Raw genomic sequence first — 25,464 nt, 5'->3', positions numbered from 1 at the left:
GTTACATTGAAGAAGACTGTGGTGCAGTTCTTCTGGGACATGTTTCCAGTTATGTTCCCTTGATATCTGTTAACCGTCTTACTACTGTGAAATATCACATTGTCCTGACCTTCACCAAATTTTGTTGATCCTTTCAACCACACTCCAGACGTAAGTATTGTGCTGTTAAATGTATAGTCATTTTGGTTTATAATATCAAATGCACATGGGATTTGCACACAGGAGCCAGTCAGTACATCCAGTCTATCTGGCATTGTGGCGATCAAATGTCGTTGGCCAAAACAGGCCAAAACACCTGCAACATAAAGGACAACATCAGGGAGGTTATGTGATCTTTTCAGTACAGTCACTCTCTCCCAATATTCTGCCTCTGCATCAAAACATATTAATTAAGTTCAATGTACAGGTGCTTCCTGATGTCGTGACTCCATGCCCTAAACTGGATTATGGACATATCTGGAGCAAAGAATGTTTGAATCCAGAATATTAAACTGCACTTATCAGGAGTCAACTGTACACTTTTCTACACATTGAGACAGATGGGAATATAGCTCATACCATGAAATATCATGACTTGTGCTTATTCCTCTGTCTGATTCATAACTAGTTGTTGCTGTGTGGAAGACTCACCTGACATAAAGAGGCCAATGAGAAAAAACATGTTCTCAGGACAAGCCATGTGAGAACTCACACACTACTGATCACCTGAAACAGGTCAAACACACACTTACTGGTAGAATATCTTAACTCACACAACACATTGCATTGAACAATCCCCATATCAAATACACTATATACACATAAGTATGTGGACACCCCAACAAATTAGTGGATTTGGCTATAAATTGAGCACACAACCATGCAATCTCCATAGACAAACATTGGCAGTAGAATGGCAATGCTGAAGAGCTCAGTGTCTTTCAACGTGGCACCGTCATAGGTCCAATTTCTGCCCTGCTAGAGCTGCCCCGGTCAACTGTAAGTGCTGTTATTGAGAAGTGGAAACGTCTAGGAGCAACAACGGCTGAGCCGCGAAGTGGTAGGCCACACAAGCTCACAGAACAGGACCGCCGAGTGCTGAAGTGGGTAGCTCGTAAAAATCGTCTGTCCTCGGTTGCAACACTCACTAACGAGTTCCAAACTGCCTCTGGAAGCAACGTCAGCACAAGAACTGTTCGTCGGGAACTTCATGAAATGAGTTTTCATGGCGGAGCAGCCGCCCACAAGCCTAAGATCACCATGCGCAATGCCAAGAATCGTCTGGAGTGGTCTGAAGCTCGTCGCCGTTGGACTCTGGAGCAGTGGAAACGCGTTCTCTGGAGTGATGAATCACGCTTCACCATCTGGCAGTCTGACGGACTAATCTGGGTTTGACGGATGCCAGGAGAACGCTACCTGACCAAGTGCCAACTGTAAAGTTTGGTGGAGGAGTAATAAAGGTCTGGGGCTGTTTTTCATGGTTCGGGATAGGCCCCTTAGTTCCAGTGAACATAAATCTTAAAGCTACAGCATACAATGACGACTCTGTGCTTCCAACTTTGTGGCAACAGTTTGGGAAAGGCCCTTACCTTTTTCAGCATGACAATGCCCCCGTGCACAAAGCGAGGTCCATACAGAAATGGTTTGTTGAGATCGGTGTGAAAGAACTTGACTGACCTGCACAAAGCCCTGACCTCAAACCCATTGAAACCCTTTGGGGTGAATTGGAACACCGACTGCGAGCCAGGCCTAATTGCCCAACATCAATGCCCGACATCACTAATGATGTTGTTGCTGAATGGAAGCAAGTCCCCGCAACAATGTTCCAACATCTACTGGAAAGCCTTCCCAGAAGAGTGGAGGTTGTTATAACAGCAAAGGGGGGACCAACTCCATATTAATGCCCATGATTTTGGAATGAGATGTTTGATGAGCAGGTGTCCACATACTTTTGGTCATGTTGTGTATGTCTTTCAGTTGTGAAGCTAAAACATGAACGGATAACAGTACTTTGAACATTTTGTATCTCATTACTTGTAATTCATTTCCTAAATTTAATCTGAACATTAAAATGTAAAGATAAGATAGTGAAGAAGTCGACACTTGCCTTCCAATGATGTAAACGGTCCACAGGAGAGACTATCACACACCCATAGTGTGGTCTGACAAGATAAAGTGATGAAATTCATGTGGCACATCTCACATCTCATCAGTGACGTAATACTACTGTATTTGTATAACAGGATGCTTGAATAGTCTATGTACTGGGTGTCCTTATCAGCTGTGAAAACACTGTATGCATAAATAAGTGCTAAGAACATTTCCATTTTCTAATGAACCTTCTGCTCTGCTAATGAACCTTCTGTTTCTGTCACTTGAGACATTGCAGAGGTGGCCTTAATCATGTTCCACCAGTTTCAAATGAAATGGTTCTAAAGACAAATTATGTTTTATCCACTGATTCAACAGCTTTATATGGCCTATACATTTAATTAAATGTGACTTAATGGGGGTAGAAGAACACCTCAACAGCATTTTGAAACAGGCCCCCAAATTGCTAAGTCCGCCCCTGAGACATCTATAAATATAATAAAGGAAACTTTAGGTAATATAACCATCTCCCTCTCCCCTGTCTCCCAGGCTTCAATGGGAATGTATGTGGATTTTTTATTTTATTTTAAATGAGCTAAATCATAAACCAAAATCCACTATTCATTTTACAGAAGACAGAAAAAGAAAGTTACATTTGAGTTCGATACAAAACAAATTGTTGTCACATCATTTTTCAACATGAAAATCAGACTTGGTATGAAACATAGTAACTGTAATTGTATCTGACTGATTCTCACACACCACTCAACTTCTCCTTCAATAACTTCCTATTTTTCTTGCTTCCCTTCCTCTTTGAAGTCTATTTGCAGAGCAGAGACTGGTGGGCTGGATGCCACATAGAAACACTCTTTTCACGCCACTTCGATATGGAATGGACATTTTCGTCGTTTTCAGTCGTTTTCAAGTTAGGAGGATTACAGTTAAGGGTTATGGTTAGTGAAAATGCTCTCCTAACCAGGGCCGGACTACGGCATTTGGGGCACCGCGGCACAACCCCCCCCCCCCCCCTTTACTTACTGCATTTCAACCCATTTCGCCATGGTGCAAAGAGCATTTCAACCCATTTTGCCATGGTGCAGAGAGCATTTCAACCCATTTTGCCATGGTGCAGAGTGCATTTCAACCCATTTTGCCATGGTGCAGGGATAAGTATTTACAGTTTTATAATGCTATTCTACACATTTTGTCATGAAGCTGACAGAAAATGTTGCAGCTTTAAAGCTAATTTCCTGCTATTCTACACATTTTGCTATCATATGCTGTCTGGGGCCATTCAGTAATCCAGCCCTGCTCCTGACCTGCTACCAAAATCACTTCTTATTGAAGTGGCTTGAAAAGAGTGTCCCGGGTTCCACAGGAGAGAGCCAGCGACCTGCAGGGCATGAGCGGCAAGGTGGACATGGTCGCCCTTTCAGTAATGTCTAGATGGGATACAGCTTTTGTCAAATTGATGTCAAAAGTTGAATTTGTTTAGCATTTTAGCTAACCATAACCCTTTCTCTTACCTTAATCTCATTTTCCTAACCTGCCACGTTAATTATCCGAACCTGCTGCATATGTTCTCCTAAACCTGCTAGTAAAAGTCAATTTTGACAAAAGCTGTATCCCTTCTAGACAAAAACCTCATCAAACTTTTGGGAGAAGGAGACCCAGGAGCCGAGGGCATACTTTACCCTGCAGTTGAGAGCCAACCTCCCCCAACAGGTGGAGGGAGAGCTGAAGGCTCTGGAGGACAGGGTCAGGAATTGAGAGGTGGAGGGACCAGATGATTCAGAGAGAGAAGAGAGAAAGTATGGACTATTGGACACTACACTATGCTGATGCTACAATATGGTGGGATGGGGATATGGTGGGACTGACAGAAAAGGGACTAACAAGCTCATTTCAGTTTTGTGGAAACTGCTTTTCCTATATGTGGGTAAAATGTATGAAATGACAATGAAACGACTTGTCTGCATGCAGTTCAGGCTACCACTCACTGTCAATGGATATATGAGTAGGTATTAGGTGATAGATCAGAACCAACATTTAGAAGTATCTTACTGCGCTTTTCATGACATAGACTGACAAAGTGAATCCAGGTTAAATCTATGATGCCTTATTGATGTCACGTGTTTAATCCACTTCAATCAGTGTAGAGAAGGGGAGGAGACAAGTTCAAGAAGGATTTTTAATCCTTGAGACAATTGAGACATGGATTGTGTATGTGTGCCATTTATAGGGTGATTGGGCAAGACAAAAAAGTGTAAGTGCCTTTGAACAAGGTGTGGTAGTAGGTGCAAGGCGCACCGGTTTGTGTCAAGAACTGCAACACTGCTGGGTTTTTTCACACTAAACAGTTTCCTGTGTGTATCAACAATGATCCTCCATCTAAAGGACATCCAGCCAACTTGACACAACTGTGGGAAGCATTGGAGTCAACATGGGCCAGCATCTCTGTGGAACGCTTTCGACACCTTGTTGAGTCCATGCCCCGATGAATTGAGGCTGTTCTGAAGGCAAATGGGGGTGCAACTCAATATTAGGAAGGTGTAAGTTGTCTTAGTAATTAACTCTGGTGTATATTTGGCCCTGTGTTTTAGGTTATTGTCCTGCTGAAAAGTGAATTTGTCTCCCAGTGTCTTTTGAAAAGCAGACTGAACCAGGTTTTCCTCTAGCGTTTTGCCTCTGCTTAGCTCTATTCCATTTATTTTATCCTAAAAAACATGATGACAAGCATAAACATAACATGGTGCAGCCATCACCATGCTTGAAAATATGAATAGTGGTATTCAGTTATGTGTTGTGTTGGATTTGCCCCAAACATAACACTTTATATTCAGGACATATAGTTAATTTCTTAGCAAAACGTTTTGCAGTTTTACTTCAGTGCCTTATTGCAAACAGAATGAATGTTTTGGAATATGTTGATTCTGTAAATGTTTCCTTCTTTTCACTCTGTCATTTAGGTTAGTATTGTGGAGTAACAACAACGTTGTTGATCCATCCTCAGCCATTAAACTTTGTAACTGTTTTAAAGTCACCAATGGCCTAATGGTGAAATCAGTGGAGGCTGCTGAGGGGAGGACGGCTCACAATAATGGCCGGAACGGTCCAAATGGAATGGCATGAAACACATTACCACGAGCGAAACTGAGTTAGGAATGAAGCCTGTATCTTTTTAGTGACTGGGTGTATTGATAAACCATCCAAAGTGTAATTAATAACTTCACCATGCTCAAAGGGATACACCCATCTTCCAATAGGTGCCCTTCTTTGTGAGGCATTGGAAAAGCTCCCTGGTCTTCGTGGTTGAATCTGTTTGAAATTCGCTGCTCGACTGAGGGACATTACAGATAATTGTATGCGTGGGGTACAGAGATGAGGTAGTCATTCTAAAATCATGTTAAACACTAGTATTGCACACAGAGTGAATCAATGCAACTTATGTGACTTGTTATGCAAATCTTACTCCTGAACTTATTTAGGCTTGCCTTAAGAAAGGGGTTGAATACATATTGACTCGAGAAAGTTCAGTTTTTCATTTTTGTATTTTTTTAATGTCTAAAAATTATTCCACATTATGGGGTATTGTGTGTAGGCCAGTGACACAACATCTCAATATATTCCATTTTAATGAGATATGTAAAATGTTGGACCAATAAGACCAAAAGATTTCATGGGAATTTAATGTAAAGGTTTTGATTACAGTGCAATTAATAAACAACCATGAATTCAGTCCCAATTGTTCATCTGGTTTAACATTCAACATAAAAACTGACACAATAACTTCTAAATAGATATAAAGTTAAAATAGATAATATTATTATTCTGGTAACTGCACAAAAGATGCAGAGAAACAGTGACTAGTAGATGTTAACACCATTCTGCCGTCATGTAGACTTACTTCACCAACTTCCTGTCTTGTATCCGACCACTGTCTCTCCAACTAACTGTGTCTTCTCTCCTCAGTCATCATTGACTTTATATGGTCTTAAACTGCCTTCAGTAAGATAGTTGAACTCAGCAGTTCCTCTATACTGGAACCCATTAAACAGATGCTCTGTGAACTCAACACTCAAAATGAATTGGCTCAAAATAAATTCTACAAATATGCAGATAATCAAAGAGCACACAAATATAAAAGTAACTAAAGTACCAATAGAAAACTGATACATAATGACATTAATCTACATAAACACTTAATACCTATTGGCAAAATACTTAACATGCACCTCTTTTATTCACTTGTGCATAAAGCCCATCTAGGTAGTTAAGTGGTGGTTCCTGGTCCCCTCTCCCGACCGTGGCCTGGTTAGAGAACACCGTACCAACCGGGGTGTTCTGAGGAGAGAACACAGAGAAAGGAACAGGTGTCAGGACAGACACTTCAGAAGAAGAATGACTTCATAGTTACAGTTGGTTATACAACACATTTTTCATTCAATTCTTCCTTAAATGCACATTCTAGATGGGTTTTAAAAGATGACTCTAACATTCCCACCTGTCCCTATGAACTGTCTGTTGTTTCAAACCCATTGGAAAGTCTAGATGTTCTCCTCCTCCTGGAAGACAAGAATAAATCATTTAGGTTTTCATATACAAAAGCACAAACAGCATGATAAATATGTTTGCAATGAGACTGGGAATAGCTTCTTACCATGCAAAGAACACGATCAGGCTGAAAAGGAAAAGCAACGCCAAGGTTTTTCCTATAATCTCATAAACCTTTGGGTTAACAGGCTCATCTTGCCCTGTAAATAAAGCACATATTGTATGGTCATCTGTTCCAAAAAAAAGAAACATTTTGCACATTGTCTAATATTACAAATTACACGTATACTGTAGATGTACAGATGTAAGATCTTAATTTGACCAGTATTGTTCCAGGAGGAGGGGGAATTGGACCCCTTAACAGCATTTTGAAATAGGTCCCCAAATCGCTAATTCCGCCTTTGATACGTTGGTAAATGCAACATTGGAAACTTTCGGCAATATAACCAACGTTTGTCAGAAAGGATCTTGTTCAAAGCACTTTTGTTTATCAGAGCTGGATTATGGTGGTATTGTTTATATGCAGGCCTCATCAAGTACCTTAACAATTCTTGACCCAGTGTATTATGGTGCTTTAAGATCACTCACCCATCACTGGGATTTGAACGCTATGGTGCAATGGACCTCTCTCTCCACCAGGAGGCTGAAGAACTGGTACACCTTTGTGTACAAAGTATTGATAGGACAACTCCCTTTGTATCTCTGTTCCTTACTGACCAGATCAGTCACTCAATACAGTCTTCGTTCACAGTCGCTGCTGTCCTTGTCTGTTCCTAAGGCTAGAACTGAGATGGGGAAATAATATTTTCCCCATAATGCCCCTTCATCCTGGAACATGCTTCAAAAGATATTAAAGTTAGTGTCCTTGCCTGTTTTTAAGACTCTGATCGACAACACTGTTTGTGATGGCTGCAGTTATTTCTAATATTAAATTGTATCTGTAACTTGTGACACTTTGTCTTTTGTGTGTATTTTGTATTTTTCTGTAAAATTTTATGCACACGCTGCTATTTCCCTGTTTTGCCTTCTTGCCAGGTCGCCCTCGCAAAATAGGTTTTTAACCTCAATGGGTCTTACCTGGTTAAATAAAGGTTAAATAAAATAAAATAAAATCTCCCTCTCCCCTATCTCCCAGGCGTGAATGGGAATGTGTGTGGTATTTTAACAAATATGTAGCTCAATCTTAAACCAAAATCCATCCAACTTGCCTAGTTAAATTTGAGTTCAGTAAATGATACCCGGTTCTCACATTATCTTTCAACACGTAAAATAGACTTTGTCAGAGACAGAGTAACTGTAATTGTAGCTGACGGATTATCACACATTCCTCAATTTCTCCTGCACACACTTCCTCTTTCATTGCTTCACTTCTATCTGCCAGGAAGAGCATGGTGGGCTGGGAGCCACAGGAGGGAGCCATCGACCTGCAGGGCCTGGTCAGCAAGGTGGACATGGGCACCCTCTTCAACGGTCATGTCTAGATGGGATACAGCTTTTGTCAAATTGACGTCAAAAGTTGATTACATTTTTTATTTTAGCTAACCCAAACCTGTTTCCTTACCTTAATCTAAGTATCCTAACCTACCACATTAATTATCCTAACCTGCTGCACAAGTTCTCCTAAATTTGCTAGGAAAAGTCAATTTTCAGAAAAGCTGTATCCCTTCTGTAAATAAACCCTATTCAACCTGCCCAAGGCCTTTTGGGAGAAGGAGACCCAGGAGCTGAGGGCGTACTTTACCCAGCAGGTGGGAGCTGACCTCCCCCAACAGGAGGAGGGAGAGCTGAAGGCTCTGGAGGACAAGGTCAGGAATGAATTTAATCAGAAGGGAATGTTTGAAGAGAGAAAGCTATGACTATTGGACACTACATTACACACTGATGCTGCAATATGTTGGGGATGGGGATAGGGTGGGACTGATAAAAACAATCACTGACAAGCACATTGCAATTTTGCATTGAGTATATGTGGGTATTTAAATGTAAGAACATACAATGAAACGAGGTGTCTGCATGCAGTTCATGCTACCACACACTGTCAGTGGCTATATGAGTAGATATTAGGTGATAGAGCAGAATCAGTGTTTAGCAGTACCTTAATGACATCGTGCAATGAAGTATAACGGCATTGGATGTTTACAAGTTATAGCCCAAAGAATCATATCTAATCATGACAAGCTTTAATATCCATATTAATTTCAACATTTCTTGCAGAATGTTACCTCAATATCCTTTTATTTGCTCACTAGTCCCTGGGATTACTGAATGGCCATTGGCTACGAACATGTGGAGGAAATACATCTGGTTGGCTCAGGGGGAAAGATTCATTAGCATTTCTTCTCACTTTTGTATTATTTCCAATAAAGATTGATTTATGATTGACTTTATCAATGACTTTTCTTCTCTTGTTCAGAGAGGCACAGATATCATACACCCAAGACATTTTGGGGGGGGAGTATGATATTTTCTCACTCATCATTTTTCACAATTCATTTAGGATTGTCCGTCATCGTGGTAGCATCCACATTAATGTACAGTAGAAGTGTTTAGAAACATATTCTATTCTTATTTACAATAAAAGTGACTGCAAAATGACACAAAACATTATTTACCAATAATTTCTATTCTATCTTAGGCTGCTCGACCATGGAAACCAATTTCGTGAAGCTCCCAACAAACAGTTCTTTTTGCTTCCAGAGGCAGTTTGGAACAGTAGAAAATGCTGCAACTGAAGTCAGATGACTTTTACGCGCTTCAGCACTCAGCTGTCCCGTTCTGAGAGCGTGTGTGGCCTACCACTTCGCGGCTGAGCCATTGTTGCTCCTAGAGGATTCCACTTCATAATAACAGCACTTACAGTTGACAGGGGCAGCTCTAGCAGAGCAGAAATTTGACAAACTGACTTGTTGGAAAGGTGGCATCCTATGACGGTTCCACGTTGAAAGTCACTGAGCTCTTCAGTAAGACCATTCTACTGCCAATGTTTGTCTATGGAGATTGCATGGCTGTGTGCTCAATTTAATACACCTGTCAGCAACGGGTGTGGCTGAAATAGCCAAATCAACTAAATCAAATCAACTTGTATATATGGTGTATGTCTAATCTAACATTGTGCCCGACTTGCCCGTTTCACCTTTAATAGCCAGCTTCTCTTCCTTTGACTTCCCAAGGCCGTGACTATTTCTTGCTTCACAGTAGTACAGTCCTCCATCACCAACAGTCACATTGAGGGTGTAACTCTGTCCAGATGCTACCTGTGTTGGTTTACCCCCACTGATCTGGAACCAGGTGAAGTTTGTCACAGGAGGGTTGGCTGTACTGCTGCAGGTCAGATTAACACAGCTGCCCACTAATACTGGACCAGCTGGACTGATGGAGGCCGAGGTGTTCTTAGGAGAGACTGAGGGAGAGGGGTTCATTTAGAATGTATCTGGATGTGGTATATTGAACAGTCTAATCAAAACCACTCTATGACAATCATCTGTGAAAACATGATAGAATGATCTATTCTACAGGAAACTGTGACTAAATCTTACATGAATTGTTAAGCATCATGGTATGTTCAGCTGTCTTGTTGCTTGTCCCTACTGGGTAGACTGCAGTACAAGTGACATTCTTCTCATGATGAAGGTATGACGGAGTGAAGTTCACCGTGGAGAGAACTGATTTGGTTTGGTCTGGATTCTCCTGCAGTTGGTTCTCATTTGTGAACTGTGTTGGGAGGGTCCATGTCAGCTCAGGGGGGTATTTGGGACAATGAGCGACAGCAGAGCAGTTCAAACTGACAGCGGTCACTTCCTTCACCTCACCTGAGACAGTAATGATGGGACTGGGATGCAAATCTGTAATACATTAAAAATAAATATATTTTACTCTGACAGACACACTGTCTACTTGGTCGTATTCTACTCATATCATTTTAGAAAAGTTGACAAAAGTTAAATAGTCTCTTACCCCTGACAACAATATCAACAGACTTTTCAGTGTCTGTTGCACAGAATGGTTGACTTTCATTCCTGAATAAGTATTTATCAGAGTAACTGGTGGTTACATTGAAGAAGACTGTGGTGCAGTTCTTCTGGGACATGTTTCCAGTTATGTTCCCTTCATATCTGTTGACCGTCTCACTACTGTTAAATATCACATTGTCCAGACCCTCACCAAACTGTGGGGATTTTTTAAACCACACTCCAGAGATAAGTATTGTGCTGTTAAATTAATAGTAATTTTGGTCAGGAATATAAAATGCACATGGGATTTGCACACAGGAGCCAGTCTGTACATCCAGTCTATCTGGCATTGTGGCGATCAAATCTCGTTGGCTTAAACAGGCCAAAACACCTGCAACATAAAGGACAACATCAGGGAGGTCATGTGATCTTTTCCGTACAGTCACTCTCTCCCAATATTCTGCCTCTGCAGCAAAACATATGAACTCATTTCAATGTACAGGTGATTCTTGATGTCCTGACTCCATGCCCTAAACTGGATTATGGACATATCTGGAGCAAAGAATGTTTGAATACAGAATATGAAACTGTACTTATCAGGAGTCAACTGTACACTTTTCTACACATTGAGACAGATGGGAATATAGCTCATACCATGAAATATCATGACTTGTGCTTATTCCTCTGTCTGATTCCTAACTAGTTGTTGCTGTGTGGAAGACTCACCTGACATAAAGAGGCCAATGAGAAAAAACATGTTCTCAGGACAAGCCATGTGAGAACTCACACACTACTGATCACCTGAAACAGGACAAACACACACTTACTAGTAGAATAACTCACACAACACATTGGTATAGTAACTCACACAACACATTGGTATAGTAACTCACATGACACATACTGTATCGCATGTAAGCTTTAGTCCCAACATCACATAGGTATTTCAGTTGTGAAGCTAATACATGAACTAACAGCCGTACATTGAACATTTTGAATCTCATTACTTGTAATTAATTTCCTAAATGTAATCTGAACATTAAAATGTAAAGATAAGACAGTGAAGAAGTCAACACTTGCCTTCCAATGATGTAAACAGTCCACAGGTGAGACTATCACACACCCATAGTGTGGTGTGACAAACTAAAATGCTGAAATATATGTGACACATCTCACATCTCATCAGTGACGTACTTCCTAATAAGAGTGTGAGAATTTATTTTAAAAGAATACTACAGTATTTATTTAACAGGATGCTTGAATAGTCTATGTACTGGGTGTCCTCATCAGTTGTGAAAACACTGTAAAAATAAGTTCTAAGAACATTTCCATTTTCTAATGAACCTTCTAATGTTGCACAATTTGTTTCAGTCACTTGAAACATTGCAGAGGTGGCCTTAGCCATGTTTCACCAGTTTCAAATGAAATGGGCCCTAGCTGTCCACTGACTGATGTTTAATGGAAAGTGTGTGTTAGCCACTGATTCAACAGCTTTATATGGCCTATACATTTCATTACTGTCAGAAATGAAACAATTATACACGATACGTTTTTCATTGTGGGATAATAATATTCATTGCAGTTAATGTGGGGTGGGGGAAATGTCCCCAAATCGCTATTTCCGCCCTTGATACATTGATAAATGCAACAATGGAAACTTTCGGCAATATAACCAATGTTAGTCAGAAAGGATCTTGTTCAAAGCACTTTTGTTTATCAGTGCTGGATTATGGTGATATTGTTTATATGTAGGCCTCATCAAGTACCTTAACAATTCTGGACACAGTGTATTATGGTGCTTTAAGATTTATTACAAATGCTAGATCACTCACCCATCACTGTGATTTGAATGCTATGGTGCAATGGACATCTCTCTCCACCAGGAGGCTAAAACACTGGTTCACTTTTGTGTACAAAGTATTGATAGGACAACTCCCTTTGTATTTCTGTTCCTTACTGACCTGATCAGTCACTCAATACAGTCTTCATTCACAGTCGCTGCTGTCCTTGTCTGTTCCTAAGGCTAGAACTGAGATGGGGAAACAATCTTTTTCCCATCATGCCCCTTCATCCTGGAACATGCTTCAAAAGATATTAAAGTTAGTGTCCTTGCCTGTTTTTAAGACTCTGATCGACAACACTGTTTGTGATAGCTGCAGTTCTTTCTAATATTAAATTGTATCTGTAACTTGTGACACTTTGTCTTTTGTGTGTATTTTGTATTTTTCTGTAAAATTTTATGCACACGCTGCTATTTCCCTGTTTTGCCTTCTTGCCAGGTCGCCCTCGCAAAATAGGTTTTTAACCTCAATGGGTCTTACCTGGTTAAATAAAGGTTAAATAAAATAAAATAAAATCTCCCTCTCCCCTATCTCCCAGGCGTGAATGGGAATGTGTGTGGTATTTTAACAAATATGTAGCTCAATCTTAAACCAAAATCCATCCAACTTGCCTAGTTAAATTTGAGTTCAGTAAATGATACCCGGTTCTCACATTATCTTTCAACACGTAAAATAGACTTTGTCAGAGACAGAGTAACTGTAATTGTAGCTGACGGATTATCACACATTCCTCAATTTCTCCTGCACACACTTCCTCTTTCATTGCTTCACTTCTATCTGCCAGGAAGAGCATGGTGGGCTGGGAGCCACAGGAGGGAGCCATCGACCTGCAGGGCCTGGTCAGCAAGGTGGACATGGGCACCCTCTTCAACGGTCATGTCTAGATGGGATACAGCTTTTGTCAAATTGACGTCAAAAGTTGATTACATTTTTTATTTTAGCTAACCATGAACCTTTTCCTTACCTTAATCTAAGTATCCTAACCTGCCACATAAATTATCCTAACCTGCTAAACAAGTTCTCCTAAATTTGCTAGGAAAAGTCAATTTTCAGAAAAGCTGTATCCCTTCTATAAATAAACCCTCTTCAACCTGCCCAAGGCCTTCTGGGAGAAGGAGACCCAGGAGCTGAGGGCGTACTTTACCCAGCATGTGGGAGCTGACCTCCCCCAACAGGAGGAGGGAGAGCTGAAGGCTCTGGAGGACAAGGTCAGGAATGAATTGAATCAGAAGGGAATGTTTGAAGAGAGAAAGCTATGACTATTGGACACTACATTACACACTGATGCTGCAATATGTTGGGGATGGGGATAGGGTGGGACTGATAAAAACAATCACTGACAAGCACATTGCAATTTTGCATTGAGTATATGTGGGTATTTAAATGTAAGAACATACAATGAAACGAGGTGTCTGCATGCAGTTCATGCTACCACACACTGTCAGTGGCTATATGAGTAGATATTAGGTGATAGAGCAGAATCAGTGTTTAGCAGTACCTTAATGACATCGTGCAATGAAGTATAACGGCATTGGATGTTTACAAGTTATAGCCCAAAGAATCATATCTAATCATGACAAGCTTTAATATCCATATTAATTTCAACATTTCTTGCAGAATGTTACCTCAATATCCTTTTATTTGCTTACTAGTCCCTGGGATTACTGAATGGCCATTGGCTACGAACATGTGGAGGAAATACATCTGGTTGGCTCAGGGGGAAAGATTAATTAGCATTTCTTCTCACTTTTGTATTATTTCCAATAAAGATTGATTTATGATTGACTTTATCAATGACTTTTCTTCTCTTGTTCAGAGAGGCACAGATATCATACACCCAAGACATTTTTGGGGGGGAGTATGATATTTTCTCACTCATCATTTTTCACAATTCATTTAGGATTGTCCGTCATCGTGGTAGCATCCACATTAATGTACAGTAGAAGTGTTTAGAAACATATTCTATTCTTATTTACAATAAAAGTGACTGCAAAATGACACAAAACATTATTTACCAATAATTTCTATTCTATCTTAGGCTGCTCGACCATGGAAACCAATTTCGTGAAGCTCCCAACGAACAGTTCTTTTTGCTTCCAGAGGCAGTTTGGAACAGTAGAAAATGCTGCAACTGAAGTCAGATTACTTTTACGCGCTTCGCGCTTCAGCACTCAGCTGTCCCGTTCTGAGAGCGTGTGTGGCCTACCACTTCGCGGCTGAGCCATTGTTGCTCCTAGAGGATTCCACTTCATAATAACAGCACTTACAGTTGAGAGGGGCAGCTCTAGCAGAGCAGAAATTTGACAAACTGACTTGTTGGAAAGGTGGCATCCTATGACGGTTCCACGTTGAATGTCACTGAGCTCTTCAGTAAGACCATTCTACTGCCAATGTTTGTCTATGGAGATTGCATGGCTGTGTGCTCAATTTAATACACCTGTCAGCAAAGGGTGTGGCTGAAATAGCCAAATCAACTAAATCAAATCAACTTGTATATATGGTGTATGTCTAATCTAACATTGTGCCCGACATACCCGTTTCACCTTTAATAGCCAGCTTCTCTTCCTTTGACTTCCCAAGGCCGTGACTATTTCTTGCTTCACAGTAGTACAGTCCTCCATCACCAACAGTCACATTGAGGGTGTAACTCTGTCCAGATGCTACCTGTGTTGGTTTACCCCCACTGATCTGGAACCAGGTGAAGTTTGTCACAGGAGGGTTGGCTGTACTGCTGCAGGTCAGATTAACACAGCTGCCCACTAATACTGGATCAGCTGGACTGATGGAGGCTGAGGTGTCCTTAGGAGAGACTGAGGGAGAAGGGTTCATTTAGAATGTATATGGATGTGGTATATTGAACAGTCTAATCAAAACCACTCTATGACAATCATCTGTGAAAACATGATAGAATGATCTATTCTACAGGAAACTGTGACTAAATCTTACATGAAACGTTAAGCATCATGGTATGTTCAGCTGTCTTGTTGATTGTCCCTACTGGGTAGACTGCAGTACAAGTGATGTTCTTCTCATGATGAAGGTATGACGGAGTGAAGGTCACCGTGGAGAGAACTGATTTGGTTTGGTCTGGATTCTCCTGCAGTTGGTTCTCATTTGTGAACTGTGTTGGGAGGGTCCATGTCAGCTCAGGGGGGTGTTTGGGACAGGGAGCGACAGCAGAGCAGTTCAAACTGACAGGGGTCCCTTCCTTCACCTCACCTGAGACAGTAATGTTGGGACTGGGAGGCAAATCTGTAATACATTAAAAATACATATATTTTACTCTGACAGACACACTGCCTACTTGGTCTTATTCTACTCATATCATTTTAGAAAAGTTTATAAAAGTTAAATTTTCTCTGTCTTCTTACCCCTGACATCTATATTACTAATAGCTACACTGTCCACTTGTTATACTCTTATCTTTGATGCAAGGAATCTAAACTGGATGAAATAGTTGGTAAACAGTTAAATAGTCTCTTACCCCTGACAGTTATATTAACAGACTTGTCTGGGTCTGTTGCACGGAATGGTTGACTTTCAATCCTGAAGAAGTATTTATCAGAGTAACTGGTGATTACATTGAAGAAGACTGTGGTGCAGTTCTTCTGGGACATGTTTCCAGTTATGTTCCCTTCATATCTGTTGACCGTCTCACTACTGTTAAATATCACATTGTCCAGACCCTCACCAAACTGTGGGGATTTTTTAAACCACACTCCAGAGATAAGTATTGTGCTGTTAAATTTATAGTAATTTTGGTCAGGAATATAAAATGCACATGGGATTTGCACACAGGAGCCAGTCAGTACATCCAGTCTATCTGGCATTGTGGCGATCAAATCTCGTTGGCCAAAACAGGCCAAAACACCTGCAACATAAAGGACAACATCAGGGAGGTTCTGTGATCTTTTCCGTACAGTCACTCTCTCCCAATATTCTGCCTCTGCAGCAAAACATATGAACTCATTTCAATGTACAGGTGATTCCTGATGTCGTGACTCCATGCCCTAAACTGGATTATGGACATATCTGGAGCAAAGAATGTTTGAATCCAGAATATTAAACTGTACTTATCAGGAGTCAACTATACACTTTTCTACACATTGAGACAGATGGGAATATAGCTCATACCATGAAATATCATCACTTGTGCTTATTCCTCTGTCTGATTCATAACTAGTTGTTGCTGTGTGGAAGACTCACCTGACATAAAGAGGCCAATGAGAAAAAACATGTTCTCAGGACAAGCCATGTGAGAACTCACACACTACTGATCAGCTGAAAAAGGACAAACACACACTTACTAGTAGAATAACTCACACAACACATTGGTATAGTAACTCACATGACACATACTGTCTCGCATGTAAGCTTTAGTCCCAACATCAAATAGGTATTTCAGTTGTGAAGCTAATACATGAACTAACAGCCGTACATTGAACATTTTGAATCTCATTACTTGTAATTAATTTCCTAAATGTAATCTGAACATTAAAATGTAAAGATAAGACAGTGAAGAAGTCAACACTTGCCTTCCAATGATGTAAACGGTACACAGGTGAGACTATCACACACCCATAGTGTGGTGTGACAAACTAAAATGCTGAAATATATGTGACACATCTCACATCTCATCAGTGACGTACTTCCTAATAAGAGTGTGAGAAATTATTTTAAAAGAATACTACAGTATTTATTTAACAGGATGCTTGAATAGTCTATGTACTGGGTGTCCTCATCAGTTGTGAAAACACTGTAAAAATAAGTTCTAAGAACATTTCCATTTTCTAATGAACCTTCTAATGTTGCACAATTTGTTTCAGTCACTTGAATCATTGCAGAGGTGGCCTTAGCCATGTTTCACCAGTTTCAAATGAAATGGGCCCTAGCTGCCCACTGACTGATGTTTAATGGAAAGTGTGTGTTAGCCACTGATTCAACAGCTTTATATGGGCTATACATTTCATTACTGTCAGAAATGAAACAATTATACACGATACGTTTTTCATTGTGGGATAATAATATTCATTGCAGTTAATGTGGGGTGGGGGAAATGTCCCCAAATCGCTATTTCCGCCCTTGATACATTGGTAAATGCAACAATGGAAACTTTCGGAAATATAGCCAATGTTAGTCAGAAAGGATCTTGTTCAAAGCACTTTTGTTTATCAGTGCTGGATTATGGTGGTATTGTTTATATGCAGGCCTCATCAAGTACCTTAACAATTCTGGACCCAGTGTATTATGGTGCTTTAAGATCACTCACCCATCACTGGGATTTGAACGCTATGGTGCAATGGACCTCTCTCTCCACCAGGAGGCTAAAACACTGGTACATTGATAGGACAACTCCCTTTGTATCTCTGTTCCTTACTGACCAGATCAGTCACTCAATACAGTCTTCATTCACAGTCGCTGCTGTCCTTGTCTGTTCCTAAGGCTAGAACTGAGATGGGGAAACAGTATTTTTCCCATAATGCCCCTTCATCCTGGAACATGCTTCAAAAGATATTACAGTTCAGGGAGTTAGTGTCCTTGCCTGTTTTTAAGACTCTGATCGACAACACTGTTTGTGATAGCTGCAGTTGTTTCTAATCTTCAATTGTATCTGTAACTTGTGACTCTTTGTCTTTTGTGTGTATTTTGTATTTTTCTGTACTCTTTTATTTACACGCTCTATTTCCCTGTTTTGCCTTCTTGCCAGGTCGCGCTCGCAAAATAGGTTTTTAACCTCAATGGGTCTTACCTGGTTAAATAAAGGTAAAATAAAATAAAATAAAATCTCCCTCTCCCCTATCTCCCAGGCGTGAATGGGAATGTGTGTGGTATTTTAACAAATATGTAGCTCAATCTTAAACCAAAATCCATCCAACTTGCCTAGTTAAATTTGAGTTCAGTAAATGATACCCGGTTCTCACATTATCTTTCAACACGTAAAATAGACTTTGTCAGAGACAGAGTAACTGTAATTGTAGCTGACGGATTATCACACACTCCTCAATTTCTCCTGCACACACTTCCTCTTTCATTGCTTCACTTCTATCTGCCAGGAAGAGCATGGTGGGCTGGGAGCCACAGGAGGGAGCCATCGACCTGCAGGGCCTGGTCAGCAAGGTGGACATGGGCACCCTCTTCATCGGTCATGTCTAGATGGGAAACAGCTTTTGTCAAATTGACGTCAAAAGATGATTACATTTTTTATTTTAGCTAACCATGAACCTTTTCCTTACCTTAATTTAATTATCCAAACTACTACGTCAATTCTCCTAACCTGCTGCACAAGTTCTCCTAAATTTGCTAGGAAAAGTCAATTTCACAAAAGCTGTATCCCTTCTATAAATAAACCCTCTTCAACCTGCCCAAGGCTTTTTGGGAGAAGGAGACCCAGGAGCTGAGGGCGTACTTTCCCCAGCAGGTGGGAGCTGACCTCCCCCAACAGGTGGAGGGAGAGCTGAAGCCTCTGGAGGACAAGGTCAGGATTGAATTGAATCAGAAGGGAAAGTTTGAAGAGAGAAAGCTATGACTATTGGACACTACATTACACACTGATGCTGCAATATGTTGGGGATGGGGATAGGGTGGGACTGATAAAAACAATCACTGACAAGCACATTGCAATTTTGCATTGAGTATATGTGGGTATGTAACCCAAAGGTTCTAAAATGTAAGAACATACAATGAAACGAGGTGTCTGCATGCAGTTCATGCTACCACACACTGTCAGTGGCTATATGAGTAGATATTAGGTGATAGAGCAGAATCAGTGTTTAGCAGTACCTTAATGACATCTTGCAATGAAGTATAAAGGCATTGGATGTTTACAAGTTATAGCCCAAAGAATCATATCTAATCATGACAAGCTTTAATATCCATATTAATTTCAACATTTCTTGCAGAATGTTACCTCAATATCCTTTTATTTGCTCACTAGTCCCTGGGATTACTGAATGGCCATTGGCTACGAACATGTGGAGGAAATACATCTGGTTGGCTCAGGGAGAAAGATTCATTAGCATGTCTTCTCACTTTTGTATTATTTCCAATAAAAATCATTATGATCTAATGATGCAACATGTTGGACCAATAAAACTGAGACTTCATGGAAATGTAATGTAAAGTTTTTATTACAGTGCAATTAATAAACAAACATCAATTTCAGCCTCAATTGTGTCTCTTGATCAACACAACATAAAAACTGACATAACTCCCCAAAATATCTACATTAAAAATATATATGTAATGGGAATATTTAAGATGAATAAAGTTCACATTCAGGTTAGAGTGATTAACATAATGTTTGCAATATTGATATAGTTTCCCTTTCTGTGTAGCTCAGTTGGTAGAGCATGGCGTTTGCAAAACCAGGGTTGTGGGTTTGATTTCCACGGGGGGCCAGTATGAAAAAATAAAAATAATGTAAGTCGCTCTGGATAAGAGCGTCTGCTAAATGACTAAAATGTAAATGATTTCCAGTATTCTGTTTCTAACACTCGGGATGATGGTCACTAGAATCAATGCTGCATGTTATGGATTAAACTCATAACTGTTGATAGTGCTTGACTCCAGACTGGAGGTCCAAGGACTGGGGACACACTGATTATTATTGTATTCTGTGAAACACTGATTCTGTAGTAGCTGACAAAGCCACTGCCTTTTCTTTTGACTTCCTACAAGCCTCTCAGGCTGGTGTTGACAGAACATTTGTGTGTCTGATTAGGATATAAAGGGCTGGTCTCCAAGAGGCCAGTTAGACATTTTCTCTGCTTCTATGCTGGAAGTTGTCTCCCTGTTGCAACTTGTATTAATCCAGATTGATTTATGATTGACTTTATCAATGATTTCTCTTCTCTTTTGTTCAGAGAGTCACAAATATCATACCCCCAAGACATGCTAACCTTTCACCATTGCAATAACATGGGAGGTTAGCATTTTGGGGGGGGAGTATGATATTTTCTCACTCATTATTTTTCACAATTCATTTAGGATTATGCGTCATCGTGGTAGCATCCACATTAATGTACAGTAGAAGTGTTTAGAAACATATTCTATTCTTATTTGCAATAAAAGTGACTGCAAAATGACACAATACATTATTTACCATTAATTTCTATTGGGCACAAAATAATCTGAAACACAACCAAAACAGTCACAAGCTTGATGTTGTCATTGTGTGCTAATATGGGACCAAATACTACACTTTTTACTACTTTAATACACATAAGTGAATTTGTCCCAATACTTTTGGTCCCCTAAAATGGGGGGACTATGTACAAAACGTGCTGTAATTTCTAAACAGTTCACCCGATATGGATTAAAATACCCTGGAATTAAAGCTGACAGTATGCATTTTAACTTCATAGTAACTGTTTCATTTCAAATCAAAAGTTCTGGAGAACAGAGACTAAAAAGTTAAATAAATGGCACTGTCCCAGTACTGTTGGAGCTCAGTGCACACAAGACATACTGTATATACCCCAAATACTTAAAATGCACCTCTTTTATTCACTTGTGCATAAAGCCCATCTAGGTAGTTAAGGTGTGGTTCCTGGGGCCCTCTCCTGGTCACATTGACTTCAGCGTACTCACTCTCCTGCCCCTGGACCCTGTTCCTGTCCTGGGCTGCAGCTGGGGTCTCTTTGGGCCGTAGTTTGGAGAAGTCTATGTCACCATAGTGGATCTCTTCAGGCTGGTCTTCTGCAGGTTCCTCTGGTTTCTCTCCGGCTGTGGTCTGGTTAACACACACCGTCCCAACCGGGGAGTTCTGTGGAGAGAACACAGAGAGAGGAACAGGTGTAAAGTTCTAAGCTCAGTCATTTGTAAAACTCTAAAGTCAGCAGGTTACACAACACATACTGAGGGGATGTCCATGACAATGTCAATTAAACTGACAGAAGAAAATAATTACATTTTGACAACAAATGAGCTCCAATCTACAGAAAATACTGTCAAAGTCCAACAGCTATTCTGTTATCATTCAATGTTCTTACAGGATGTGGAACTGCTTTCAGTGTGGTCATCTCACCCTAAACATTCTCTAAAATGATGTTAACCTCATGGCTTTGGGTAGTTTCATCATTAATTCAGTAATTGCTTAGATACACTTTGTAGATGTGTTTTGAAAGTTGAGCCTTATACCCACCTGTCCCTGTGGATTGTCCGTCCTTTCAAGTCCATCGGGGAGCCTAGAGTTTCTCCTCCTGGAAGACATTTAGAAAGGTATTCTGAATGCACTGAGAGGGTTTTCACATGCAAAAGCACAAACACAACATAAATAAATAGTTTTGCATTGATGCCAGGAATAGTTTTTACCATCCATAAAGACTGATCAGGCTGATAAGCAGAAAGACCCCCAGAGTTCCTGCTGCAACCCCAAAAACCATTGGGTTAACAGGCTCTTCTTGCCCTGAAAATACAGCACATATTATGGTCATTTCTCACAAAAAGATCACTAAAGTACACAACATGAACAAAAGTATGTGGACACCTGCTCGTCGAACATCTCATTCCAAAATCATGGGCATTAATATTACTATGGAGTTGGTCCCCCCTTTGCTGTTATAACAGCCTCCACTGTAGCATTAAGATTTCCCTTCACTGGAACTAAGGGTTCTAGCCCGAACTATGAAAATCAGCTCCAGACCATTATTCCTCCTCCACCAAACTTTACAGTTGGACCTATGCATTGGGGAAGGTAGCGTTCTCCTGGCATCCGTCAAACCCAGATTTGTCCGTCGGACTGCCAGATGGTGAAGCAGGATTCATCACTCCAGAGAACCGGTTTCCTATTCTCCAGAGTCCAATGGCGGTGAGCCTTACACCACTCCAGACGATTCTTGGCATTGCGCTTGTTGATCTTAGGCTTGTGTGCGGCTGCTCGGCCATGGAAACCCATTTCATGAAGCTCCCCACAAATAGTTATAGTGCTGACGTTGCTTCCAGAGGTAGTTTGGAACTCGGTAGTAAATGTTGCAACTGAGGTCAGATGTTATTTACGAACTATGCGCTTCAGCACTCATCTGTCCCGTTTTCTGAGCTTGTGTGGCTTACCGGTTCGCGGCTGAGATGTTGTTGCTCCTAGAACATTCCACTTCACAATAACAGCACTTACAGTGGACCGGGTTAGCCATAGCAGGGCAGAAATTTGACAAACTAACTTGTTGGAAAGGTGGAATCCTACGACAGTGCCTCGTTGAAAGTCACTGAGCTCTTGAGTAAGGCCATTCTACTACCAGTGTTTGAGTATGGAGATTGCATGGCTGTGTGCTCGATTTTATACACCTGTCAGCAACGGGTGTGGCTGTAATAACCAAATCTACTAATTTGAAGGGGTGTCCACATACTCTTGTATATACAGTGTATATCTAATCTAAGATTGTGCCCGACATGCCCGTTTTACCTTTAATAGCCAGCTTCTCTTCCTCTGACTTCCCAAGGCCGTGACTATTTTTTGCTTCACAGTAGTATAGTCCTTCATCACCAACAGTCACATTGAGGGTGTAACTCTGTCCAGAAGCTACCTGTGTTAGTTTACCCCCACTGATCTGGAACCAGGTGAAGTTTGTCACAGAAGGGTTGGCTGTACTGCTGCAGGTCAGATTAACACAGCTGCCCACTAATACTGGATCAGCTGGACTGATGGAGGCTGAGGTGTCCTTAGGAGAGACTGAGGGAGAAGGGTTCGTTTAGAATGTATCTGGATGTGGTATATTGAATAATCTAATCAAAACCACTCTATGACAATCATCAGTGAAAACATGATAGAATGATCTATTCTACAGGAAACTGTGACTAAATCTTACATGAAACGTTAAGCATCATGGTATGTTCAGCTGTCTTGTTGCTTGTCCCTACTGGGTAGACTGCAGTACAAGTGATGTTCTTCTCATGATGAAGGTATGATGGAGTGAAGTTCACCGTGGAGAGAACTGATTTGGTTTGGTCTGGATTCTCCTGCAGTTGGTTCTCAGGTGTGAACTGTGTTGGGAGAGTCCATTTCAACTCAGGGGGGTGTTCGGGACAGGGAGCAACAGCAGAGCAGTTCAAACTGACAGGGGTCCCTTCCATCACCTCACCTGAGACAGTAATGATGGGACTGGGAGGCAAATCTGTAATACATTGAATATAAATATATTTTACTCTGACAGACACACTGCCTACTTGGTCTTATTCTACTCATATCATTTTAGAAAAGTTTATAAAAGTTAAATAGTCTCTGTCTTCTTACCCCTGACATCTATATTACTAATAGCTACACTGTCCACTTGTTCTACTCTTATCTTTGATGCAAGGAATCTAAACTGGATAAAATAGTTGGTAAACAGTTAAATTGTCTGTTACCCCTGACATCTATATTAACATACTTGTCTGGGTCTGTTGCACGGTATGGTTGACTTTCAATCCTGAAGAAGTATTTATCAGAGTAACTGGTGGTTACATTGAAGAAGACTGTGGTGCAGTTCTTCTGGGACATGTTTCCAGTTATCTTCCCTTCATATCTGTTATCCGTCTTACTATTGTGAAATATCACATTGTCCTGACCTTCACCTAATTTTGTTGATCCTTTCAACCACACTCCAGACGTAAGTATTGTGCTGTTAAATTTATAGTCATTTTGGTCAGGAATATAAAATGCACATGGGATTTGCACACAGGAGCCAGTCAGTACATCCAGTCTATCTGGCATTGTGGTGATCAAATCTCGTTGGCGAAAACAGGCGAAAACACCTGCAACATAAAGGACAACATCAGGGAGGTTATGTGATCTTTTCCGTACAGTCACTCTCTCCCAATATTCTGCCTCTGCAGCAAAAAATATAAACTCATTTCAATGTACAGGTGATTCCTGATGTCGCGACTCCATGCCCTAAACTGGAGCATGGATATATCTGGAGCAAAGATTGTTTGAATCCAGAATATTAAACTGTACTTATCAGGAGTCAACTGTACACTTTTCTACACATTGAGACAGATGGGAATATAGCTCATACCATGAAATATCATGACTTGTGCTTATTCCTCTGTCTGATTCATAACTAGTTGTTGCTGTGTGGAAGACTCACCTGACATTGACTCTGCACCGGTACCCCCCTGTATATATAGCCTCCCTACTGTTATTTTATTTTACTTCTGCTCTTTTTTTCTCAACACTTTTTTTGTTGTTGTTTTATTTTTACTTTTTTTGTTAAAAATAAATGCACTGTTGGTTAAGGGCTGTAAGTAAGGATTTCACTGTAATGTCTGCACCTGTTGTATTCGGCGCATGTGACAAATAAAATTTGATTTGATTTGATAAGGAGTAAGAAGCATCTCAAGGTCCTGGAGTGGCCTAGCCAGTCTCCAGACCTGAACCCAATAGAAAATCTTTGGAGGGAGCTGGAAGTCCGTATTGCCCAGCGACAGCCCCGGAACCTGAAGGATCTGGAGAAGGTCTGTATGGAGGAGTGGGCCAAAATCCCTGCTGCAGTGTGTGCAAACCTGGTCAAGATCTACAGGAAACGTATGATCTCTGTAATTGCAAACAAAGGTTTCTGTACCAAATATTAAGTTCTGCTTTTCTGATGTATCAAATACTTATGTCATGCAATAAAATGAAAATTAATTAGTTAAAAATCATACACAATGTGATTTTCTGGATTTTTGTTTTAGATTCCGTCTCTCACAGTTGAAGTGTACCTATGATAAAAATGACAGACCTCTACATGCTTTGTAAGTAGGAAAACCTGCAAAATCGGCAGTGTATCAAATACTTGTTCTCCCCACTGTAGCAGGCATGCTTTATCTGGTCTGTTCCACAAAAACAAGTATATATCTTCATCATTATATATACAGTGGGGGAAAAAAGTATTTAGTCAGCCATCAATTGTGCAAGTTCTCCCACTTAAAAAGATGAGAGAGGCCTGTAATTTTCATCATAGGTACACGTCAACTATGACAGACAAAATGAGATTTTTTTTCTCCAGAAAATCACATTGTAGGATTTTTTATGAATGTATTTGCAAATTATGGTGGAAAATAAGTATTTGATCAATAACAAAAGTTTCTCAATA

At 40.5% G+C, this 25,464-nt stretch overlaps 1 protein-coding gene across 1 annotated transcript; it reads right to left on the bottom strand.

The window, feature by feature from the left end:
* Positions 1–14,923: 14,923 nt before the first annotated feature.
* On the bottom strand, positions 14,924–16,032 carry LOC121549439 (sialic acid-binding Ig-like lectin 7). The gene is made up of 3 exons (XM_041861247.1): positions 15,900–16,032; positions 15,362–15,667; positions 14,924–15,225 (listed from the first exon to the last, which is right to left on the bottom strand). Exons 1-3 carry the CDS (start codon positions 16,030–16,032, stop codon positions 14,924–14,926), a joined length of 741 nt encoding a protein of 246 aa, XP_041717181.1.
* Between the last annotated feature and the right edge of the window lie 9,432 nt (positions 16,033–25,464).

Source organism: Coregonus clupeaformis, chromosome 34, assembly GCF_020615455.1.
Source record: "Coregonus clupeaformis isolate EN_2021a chromosome 34, ASM2061545v1, whole genome shotgun sequence".
NCBI classification, from domain to species: Eukaryota; Metazoa; Chordata; class Actinopteri; order Salmoniformes; family Salmonidae; genus Coregonus; species Coregonus clupeaformis.
The sequence above is the reverse complement of the archived record's forward strand: the minus strand, read 5'-3'. Positions and strand labels throughout refer to the sequence as shown.